Source organism: Carettochelys insculpta, chromosome 9, assembly GCF_033958435.1.
Source record: "Carettochelys insculpta isolate YL-2023 chromosome 9, ASM3395843v1, whole genome shotgun sequence".
NCBI lineage: Eukaryota > Metazoa > Chordata > Testudines > Carettochelyidae > Carettochelys > Carettochelys insculpta.
Genome location: NC_134145.1, coordinates 9,546,979 through 9,557,691, shown reverse-complemented (window position 1 = coordinate 9,557,691; position 10,713 = coordinate 9,546,979). Strand labels below are relative to the sequence as shown.

Below are 10,713 nucleotides of genomic sequence, written 5' to 3'. Positions count from 1 at the left end.
TTACGTTGACATCATGAAGAAAGGGCTAATTCAAAGTTCCTAATATTTAAGGGAGGGGGGAAAGAGAGTAAAATCCAGGCCCCAATGAAGTCTATATCAAAACTTTCACTAATATCAGTGGAACCAGGATTTTACCTTAGAACTCCTAAATAATAGGGTAATTGGTGCTTTATAAGAATACATGACGGATTCTTGGTCTCATTATTTTCCAGACCATATGATACGAGCACACCAGGAAAAGAGCACATAAGATTTAGATGAGCGTGTGGGGACTGGTCATGAAAGCACTAGATACCATGCTACAAATATACTTTATTACCAATACTATTACTTATGTATTTCTTTAATTGAAAAATTCAATTTTTGTTCAAAAGCAGAAAATCTGCACTGGTATAAAATTTAAAATTTTGCCTATTTTTAAGAACTTAAGTTTCCAAATAAAATGACAACATTACAAAAATGCTGTAGGAATTTGTTACTCTGAATTACACATTAGGATATGTGACATCTTAGTGTATTTTAACTTCATTGATGCTGTGAAACTGTTAGAGGTTTCTAATCAGCTAACCTTTAGCAGAGCAAAACAATAATGTTTACATGCTAATATGTAATGCTTAGGTTAAATTAAGGATAAATCAAGCAGGCTGTATATTTAAAACACAAACTCGTTCCAGGGCCTGAAATTAATTTTTCTAACCAACAGGGTAATTCAATCATAAAAACATGAGTTTATTATTAGGGAAGCAGCTAAAGAACTGCATAGCCCATCCAACTGATTGATACATATTTTTCTATACTCGGTTATGATATGCAGCGTTGCAATTTTACAAGGTACATCTTTTCAATTAGCAAGAGAATGTTACAGACACAAACATGGAGAGAATATCTGTATTTAATGGAATTTAAATCATTAAGTCAACTGAAAGAGAGATCATCTCAGCTACAAAACTTGGTGAAAAAATTAAAATTTGAATGAAAGTGATCATATATAGATTTCAAAGCCATACAGGAGATAATATGTATACTTCAAGACATTTCATATCCATGTCAAAAAGAAAAAGTCAAACCAAATGATGGCTTAAAATTTGTATAATGATTAAAGCATTAAGCATAATATTTTTGCTTAATTTCAATATTGACTGAGTTAATACCTTCATTGTTTAAAACATTGTGTACATTAAAAAAAGCTTCCATGCTCAAATTAAAAAACATTTAAGTACAATTACTCCGCTATAGTTGATTTAACTCAAACCCACTCAGTCTGGCTAAGCTAAAGCTTTGGAAGAAAAACACATGAACACTGAATATGCTTCAACTGTTTTGTTTAGTACCTTAGGATCTCCCTTTAAGAACTTTCTGGTGCAATTAGACTAAAATATCTCCCTGCTTAATTGTGTGGCTGTGGTTACTAAAACATCTGAACACATTTAAAAATCTGGAAAGTCCATAGCCATTCTAACACACTTTCGTTTATTGTCCGGACAATTAAAGTACAAATAATTCAAACACAACAAGGTTATTAAAAAAAACATTTACAATACTTTCCCTCAGAAATGATCTAAACTAGCAAGGTTAACATGAAGTCATTCATTATAACTAAAGTATACAACTGCCTGGTCCTAAGAAATTTTTTTTTAAATTATTATTCAGCTAGTAAAACACATTGTTGAGAAAAGATTCTGACATGCCTTCCCCACTACTGCTTAGCAAATGCATCAAAACTTTCCCAGCAAACTGCGCTCATTCATAGCAGATGATGTATAAAGGTTTCCCTGAACATTGAATGAGTGTCCTTTTGCACGAATATTCTAAAAGTAAAAAACAAAACAAAACAAAAAAAACCCCCAAAAACAAATAATATTTATGATGCAGTCTTTGCTTTAGTTTTATCCATCTCTACAAAAGTTTGCCTCTTCAGCATGGAAAAAAACCCCAATACTTAATCAACGTGCAGTTAGTGGGTACAGCATGGAAAAAATGCACAAAATAAGCACAAGTTATAAATAACCATAACGTTTTATTACCATTAAGACTAAACTTGTATTGAAAAGATTTTATATAACAAGACAAGAAAAGCAATAGCAAATTTAACTATCAACTAGATTATGCATAGCGAGTAACTGTTTCTAGTACTCAGGGAAGAGCATGACCCTTTTTTGTTTTAAATATATAACCGTACAAAGCACAAACATACTAAAATGATCAGTGCACTGGACATGGGAGAGCACCCCCTCAGTCATTTTGTTCCCTTAGCTCTGTTTTCCCCAATCTGAATTACATTAAAATAAAGACCCAGTTGTTCTCTTTTCTACTGTGCAGTAAGAAAAAAATATTCACAACAAACATGACAATATATCAAACAATATTTCTACACATTACCTTGATACCTCTGTCACTTAAGTATCATAAGAAAACAGTTTAAGACATATACAAACAAAACTAGCAAAGTGTTACAACTTATAATAAATTAACCAAAAGAAAAATAACTTTATATATATATATTTATATTATATATACACATACACACACAACAAAATGACACAATAATATGCTTCTTCCCATAGTTTAAGTAAACAAATAAGTAGACTAGCCAAACTAGCTATATTTGATTTTGGCCATATGCATCACATCGGCAATTAAATAAATAAGTGTTTCAAGCAACATAAACAGTGTTCCAAATGTGCCAACACAGCCCAATTATATCAGCATGGGCTATAAAGTGAATTTGAAAATTCTTAACAAATTTAAAGCAAATTATTTTTTCTAAACACATTACATTTAACTATGATACTAAGATATGTAAATAATTCTGTAGCACCTACTGCTCAAACCAAGGAAGTTTTTGATCAAAACAATTTTTTTTAAACTTTTGTTCTGCTGATATCCCATACTGATGACTTAAAGAAAAACTGTCTTGCAACTCATCTCCTTGCTTTTGGGTTTTGACTGTGGGTAACTGTGTGCCTGGGAAGAACACTCTCCCGTACTGTATTTAATATTTTTATTACATGCTATGAAAAGATACGAAGATCATCTGTTTGTAGCCCATCCTTCAAAAAACAATCTACTAATCCAGTTTAAAACACACGTCTTGATCTCTAAAAAGTTACCAGTGCAGTATGAACATGACAAAGTTGTCAATTTCCCCTAAATTAGCCAGTCAAAATATTTTTCTCAAATCCAGATTCTCTTGTAAAAATTCTTTATATTTTATAAAAATAGATTTTTCTTGAAACCCATTTTCAGCAAAGAGACCACCTCTTTGGCAACATTGTTAATGTTATTTAAATTGTTCTGTCATCAGGTATCCCCCTTTTACCCCACTCCCTAACAGAAGACTGTTTAGTTCACATGATATAAAAGAAAAAAGGAAAAATAAAAAAGGTTGCAAAAGTATGTTGTTTTTTTGTTGCTTTTTGCAATTTTTATTGTTCCTCTTTAATTTATATGGGGGGGTTTACCAATCTGATTGGATCAACATTTGAAAAAAAAAAAAGAAAAATCATTTTTCTTTCTTTTAATCCCATTAGTTTGTAAAAATTGTTTTTGTTTTTTATTTTTTTCAAATGAGTGAATGGTCATCTTAAAAAGAGCCACCTTCAAGGAAGGTAGTAAAACTAGCTGGCCGGGTAAAAATCCCTGCACATTGTTATCTATGTATATTATATTCAACAACGACAGCTATGAAAGAACATTCAATGCATCAAAGGTTTTTTTTTTGTTTTGTTTTTCTTTTTTTTCTAAGCTTTATAAAATCCTTTCCTGTTCATCACAGGATATCCAATGTTTTAATACTTAGGCAACACTGGCTTATAAAGTCCATGGTTGAATATAAGCCTTGCAGAGTTTTTGTTTGTTCGTATATATATTTATATATATATATATAATATGTATATTTTAGTAAGTAAGGATATGAAATTCAGGATTTGTGGGTTTTGTTGGTTTTAAAGGAAACTTGCAATACTCTGTCTCCTAAACGATATCCATTAAGGCTGGCAATTGCCATGGCAGCTTCATCATAGTTGGTCATAGTGACAAAGCCAAATCCCTTGCACTTGTTGGTGTTGAAATCGCGGATCACCTTGACGTTATTCACTGCTCCAAAGGGGCCAAACAGCTGCCACAGCACACTTTCATCTGAGTCGGGAGACAAATTGTAGACAAAGATGCACCATCCAGTCCCAGTGTGGCCAGGAATATTCATTCCCACAAGGCTCGTCATCCCATCAATTGTGATCGGGGAAAACCTACCAAATAAAAACAGGGGGCTATTCTAGACATCGCGCTTAGTACAAATTACATGGTACTGAGATTTAAAATAATGTTCAGTAAGGTTTCATGATCCAGTCCTTGGGATGTGATCTATACGTCCACTTCAGACTCAGCTACACGAAAGTGCCACTAACACCTACTGAAATGAATGGTAGCTGGGAACGATCTGAAAAGAAATGGGCACAATGACATTTACCTTCCAGATTAAGTTCTAGACGGTTTTCTAAGGTCTAATAAAGGAAAATTCTCAAGAAACTTTTAGGATGGGACAAATCTAAAATAAAATTTGAGAACTTTCTAAACAGAAAACAGGAAGTTTTGTCTGTTTCTAGTACAGAGACTCTTATTCAAATATATTTAAAAAATCATTGGTAGTAACATTATCTTAAAATATCTGTACATACCAATGAGCATACATGTAGTAATTATAAAGCAGGAAAACAAGTGCACGAAGACACTTGCTTGGGTAGATCACATCCCTTTAGTAGCTGATAAAATACCATTTTTGAGGCCATTATTTTCAATGGGTTAAACTTAAAGTAATTGTTACATGTTAGAAAAGTCTTGCTAAAATCATATTTCCACACTGAATTTTAAAGCAGCCACCCCAATGAATTTTAATTCCTGTACTGAATAATTCTTACCTTTGTTTTGCAGTGCAGATGTGCAGACAGCTAGCTATCGATTAGAAAGCTTGTAATAATATTTATAATACAATTTTAGATACATTTAGTGAACAAGACTCCTAAACATTACTCTGTTACAAGTTGAACTGAACTGATCATACTAGGAATTTTACAGTGTGTTGACTGCTCATCTTGTATGTGGAATTAAACTTAGAATCTTGACTGCCATTTAATGCACACCCAGTGTACTTATAGATATTGCACCTAAATTGAGAAATAATTTTTTTCCCTAGAGGCTGAAAATCAACATCTTTATTCACACATGTAACTTGGGAGGACTGGGCTTACTGACTCAAGTGTAGGTTTGCAGAAGTATTCTGGGTTGCAGTAATTCTGGTCTTATTGAAATTATTGCGAAAAACTGACTGAATTCCACTTTTGAAAAATTCCACCAATAATATCTGTATTTCTCTTTCCCCATGACTTTTGTATAATTTATTATTCTAGTGCAGCATAGTTTTGCAAGCTTAGACTTGTTTGTGCGAATAATTGATATTTCAGTTTGTTAACAATTTAAAATGTTAAAATATTATTTTGGATTGACCTGATATTTATTATGTTTTGTATTATAAAATTAAAAGAAATTTCTAAATGAAAAGTTGTTTTTAATCAAAACATTTTGCTTAAAATGATCTTAATCATTCTGATTTTGGAGAACCTTTTATGCCTTTTTACACACTGAAGCAATTCAACAAAAAATAATACATATATACCATAGTTTTCTGTGGGGAAAAAAAGAGTTGTCTGAAAATTTCATCAGGCTATAGACATAGCTAGAGCTCTATCTTTTTCTCCTATATGAGAACCTGACCCTTAAGATAGTAAGTTCTCCTGTCTATATAACAAATACGTTTAAACAAATTGAGGGTACAGCTAAGTACTGCCCCCGTTGAGACATTCCTTCTTCCTTGTGGACCAAGGTGCACAAGGATGTCAGCAGAACACTCCTGGCCAGCAGATCTTTTACAAGAGATCTACAGTCTGAATGCACACGCTGTTGATAAAACTTCTGTTGACAAAAGCCTGTAGTCTAGACATAGCCTAAAAGCCTACATAAAGGCCAGCAATACTGTTTATGCTGTTATATTTTTATCTATAAAGCATGTTTGGGGACGAATGGTTTGACTGTGTACTTCCATGCAAATGACAGTAGGATGTACACAGAGTTGTACAGTAATACAGAATGGTACATTTTTACACCTAAGATTGCTGAATCTATATGCTATACTGTACTGCATGAGAAATATGACTATATAAAGACTTGTGATTGGCATTCCCGAAGAGTCAAAGTTTCATATTCAACCTTAAGATTATAATTTTTTTTCACAAAGTCTGAGAATTAAACTGTGCAAACTTAACCTTCCCTTAACATATTTTTAATGAAATCTCCCATGTTTATTTTTAAATTGAAATACAGCTAGTTAGCTAGACATCATCCAAATGCCTTCTCTTTGCACTTTCAAAGGTCCACAGGAGAGATCCTCTCTCTTCCAGGCCTCAGAGGCTGGGCAGTTTTTACTTGGTCATAAAACATTAGCTATACCAACTGTTTCATCTTTCAATCACTATTATACTAGCTGATCTAATATAAAAGTTTACTGACATGCATTTGAAAGGCATATTATTCACTAGCAGCAAAGTTGTGTATTATAGAAGTCAAAATCTATGAAACTTTTTATTCCACAATGAATTATAATGTATTCTGCACAGGATACATACTTTAAAGTAAAATTGGTGTGAGGATGTTTTAGAGACCATTTTAGAAGTTTTTTTTTTTTTAATCTAAATAGCATTTGCTAACCTGGTAAGCACAATTCTCAGGACTTGCAGGGAGACAAAAACAATGTAATGACACTTAAAGACTGAAAACAAGCTGTAGTGATGTTTAATGTCTGATGTCTCATGATCTATCAGTGCTACAAAGAAAAGCCTTAGAACAATGGCAAGGAAATACCTGGCTTTCTAATTATCTGACCCTCCTTTATCTTGATGACTCACATGAAATCAGAACTTAAACCATCAGTAGTCTAGCACAGAAAATGGTTTGTTTTATACTGCAGGTCTGAGTAATTCGGAGTAGGAAATTAAATATTTGGAGAAAGAAAAAAAATAAGTTCTAACATTTGTAAGTGACAGATGTTTGAAGCTAAGAATTTTGGAATGTTACTAGCAGGAAAGAGATGGCTTAATGGGCCCACAATGTAGATGAAGCAGTAAAAGGGGCATGATAAATTGCAAAACCATGCAGCAAATTTGATTCATTATATAGGTATGCCACCAAATAGGTGGTGAGTAAAAATATCTATGTGCTGATCAGGGGATATATGATGGGTTGTTGATTTTTCTGGGTAGATGTAAAGTATCTAATTTGAAAGTTAATTTGGGTTACTGGTAACAGTATAGTATGCACTCTTACAATTAAGCTGCACAATTGCCACTGCTGTAGCAGTTGAGACTTACACTACTATTCACTTCTGAACAGTTTTAAGATGTACTTACCATGCCATGCACAGGGGGTGTGCTTTATAAAAGAGCACCTACTTTTCCTAAATGCACAGGCTGACCATTTGTGTAGACTAAAGTGATTCCTCAGCTCACAGTGCAGGGCTACAAATGTACAGCTCTGCATAATATCAGGAATAAGACTACACCAATAGTTCTGTAAGGTTAACGTGTGTTGATGTGTGTTGTTAACAGAGGCGATACTAACATATAATATCGACTTTTTTTTTTCTGATTGACCAATGCACACATTCATTGTGGAACTTGAATGTTTCCAAATCAACTGAGCTTTAATTCCAACCTGAACATACAAATCTGTCTGAATTAAAAAACACGCACACACACACACAAACCATGAGCATGAAGAAATACTTGCAACAATTGTTAAAACCTGTAACAAAAGAAACTTAGGGCAGATTAAGGTGCATCCAGTTACATTTTTGAAGTTAACTTTCTGGTAGGACATAGCTAGAGGAAAGGATTAGGATGTTTAATTCTGTTTTCCTCTGACAATTTTCACACTATCAGATCAGAGATTAGCAAAGCCCTTAGTTTAAATGTTTTGATTCAGGAAAATATGCCAGTTAGCATTACTAGTGTTAGAATAGTTGTAGCTGTTGCACCTAAACCATCTGAGAAGCCCACCTGTAAATAAAAGAAAAAGTAGAGAAAAAAAAAACCCACCCAATTTTCGAGTGTGGCTTTAAATTAACAAAACCAACTGAAGTCCAAACTTAAAAAAAGAATTTGACATGCTGGTAGAAAAAAATAAAAGTTAGTGATTTAAAAAAAAATTGTAGCACCAATCTGTGCCAACATGGACATCTGGCAATCTGTGGAATTCTAATTACCTCTTTACGCCATAGGCCATATTAAGCAAATTGTCCAGCCTGAAAAGAGAAGGAGGGTCTTTGGGTTAATGTCTCACAGATGGCAAGATCGCTCAATGGAACTACTATTAATAATGTTCCATTTTCAAAGAAGAAATGTTCAACAAGCTTCCCACACATCTAAGGAGTTTGGCAAACAGGAACTCACTTGAACTTCAACTTGTGTTTAAATTTCAACCACAATATTTGATGCCATTTTTCACATGCTTTGAGATTTAAGAAAGGTGAACTCTTGCTATAAAGCTATAACTCAAGATGTGACTGGGTGTTAAAAATTCCCTTTGACTTTTCATTTATAGACTACATTAGCGTGAAATCATAATTACAATACTTCAACAGTTCAGCTTTCACTGCAATTATGCTTGTGAAAAAATTCTGCAGTCCAAAATTAGTGGAATAGAAATACACTGGTTTTAAGCCACTCTTGCTTCCCAGTTTTGTACAGCTGTTTACACTTTCTTTCGTTTAGAAAATTAGTAACTAACAATGATGTCCAAAAGCTGTCAATGTAAATTACCACTGAATGTGGGAGACTACATTTAATCTACTTTATATTTAATACACAATATGAAAAATCCTTTATGTACCTAAGGAGTCAGTGATATCCTTAATCATTATTATCACCTTATCAAAGATGTTTTAAATATATACTTGGGTTTTTTATAAACGTGTCAGGTGAGTGATCTTTTCTGAGATCTTCTACAATTAATTTAATATTTTTTAAAACGGCAAAATTCAGTGAAAATTTTAAAAGCAAATATTTAACTTATATACACCAGTAAGTCCATTCATTCCTATTTCATATTTTAAAGAAACTTTCCACTGAAAGTGCTAGTTGCCTTAATGTTATTATACAACATCAAAATAAGAGAGAGAACCCAGTACTGCTAATACTGAATAACTTAACAGATACAAGCAGTACTTTCAAAATGTACAGCATGTAAAACATTACACAGCATCTCAGCATTCATATCAAAGACTACACAAGGTCTCTTTTATACCTTTAGCAGACATGAGATGACAATAATTTAATGAAACTACTGCTGAATAAAATAAACCCTTCACTTTTTGCCAGGTACCAGCCGATTACACTAAACATTAAATTGAAAGTTGCATCAAATCTGTAATATGGCAGAAAATGTAAGTTGCTAGGAAAAAAAACACCCAAAAGTCACTTTCTATTTTAGTAGCAATATAAACTTTTATTCTATCATCTTTTACCTCAGACCTCATAAGATCTGACTGCATAGCTGAGATATTTTAGTCACTATGACATGACTATAGCTGTGAGCAGATTTTCCTGTTAACTTGCTTAGAAAGAACGTTTAATTTTACAACGAAATTGAAGTCAACCTACAATTCCAAAATACATTTTCAACATAAGCCATACCCGAAGTCATAGCTGGTACATCTCCAGTTCTTTTGCAGACAGTTACCTGAATCTCTGAGCCTGGTGATGTAGTGGTCCAGGGTAACGTCTGTTAGGAGACTGGTACAGCTGTGAAAGGAGAGCCTGGCTTGTCTTCTGGCTGGGGTTATTGGCAAACTTCACAGTAATTGGTTCTGTAGCACCACTAGGTTTCTGGCCATTTAGTCCCTTTATGGCTTCTTCTGCCTCTATTCTCTTATCAAAACGGATAAATCCCACACCTCGAGAGACACCTGGGAATAAAGAAAAGACCTTGTTAAAGTTTGAAAAAGGAAGAACAACTTCAGGATTCTTCCACATACCTAAGACAACAAAAAATGTTCATTTTGATCAGCGTTCAGAACGTATTACTTTGTGATATAAAAAAATATTTTCCCCATCAAGGACAAAAGCCCCCTTCTCTTAAGATAATTTACTGAATCTTCCCTCCTACGTTACATTGTGATAACTGTAGCAGATGACAGATGTACAGGTAGTAAATTGCTTGACACATTCCCCTTAAATATGGATTGCCAGTAATTTTTAAAAGATTATGCATTTACTTCCTCTTAAAGGAACATATATAAAGAACTGCGTGTGCAATAACATTAATACATATGATTATATATTACATCCAAAGTCACGGGTTCTTAATATACATCTGTACAGTCTGCAGCTTCACTACAGCTATCTCACTTCAAAAGAATTTAAGCTTGCTATCTTCCAAAAATACTTTACATTTAAGAAAAGATTTTTAACCTGTGACTTGGTCAACCAGAATTCGTGAGGTGATGATGCGCCCATATTGTGAAAATAACTGTTCTAGTTCTTTCTGGGTCATCGTTTTTGGAAGGCCGCTAACATACAAGTTAGCATCTCTGATTGATGCTGAACTTGGACGAGCGTAAGATACCTAGGAGATTAAAAATAAAGAATTAATACGCTTTCCATGAAT

The 10,713-nt window shown here is 33.4% G+C and overlaps 1 protein-coding gene across 7 annotated transcripts in view; it reads right to left on the bottom strand.

The window, feature by feature from the left end:
• Window positions 1-3,846: 3,846 nt before the first annotated feature.
• Window positions 3,847-10,713, bottom strand: part of ELAVL4 (ELAV like RNA binding protein 4) — a 78,426-nt gene continuing 71,559 nt past the window's right edge. The window contains exons 4-8 of one of the 7 annotated variants that reach the window (XM_075002345.1): window positions 10,518-10,671; window positions 9,787-10,012; window positions 8,312-8,350; window positions 5,937-5,981; window positions 3,847-4,247 (exon numbers count right to left, since the gene is read on the bottom strand). In XM_075002345.1, the coding sequence (XP_074858446.1) occupies window positions 3,920-4,247; window positions 5,937-5,981; window positions 8,312-8,350; window positions 9,787-10,012; window positions 10,518-10,671 (792 nt within the window). In that variant the 3' untranslated portion in view covers window positions 3,847-3,919. Of the gene's footprint in view, window positions 4,269-5,936; window positions 5,982-7,495; window positions 7,499-7,744; window positions 7,762-8,311; window positions 8,351-9,786; window positions 10,013-10,517; window positions 10,672-10,713 lie in introns of all 7 variants that reach the window. The other 6 variants (XM_075002350.1, XM_075002348.1, XM_075002346.1 and 3 more) reach the window with 6 other exon arrangements.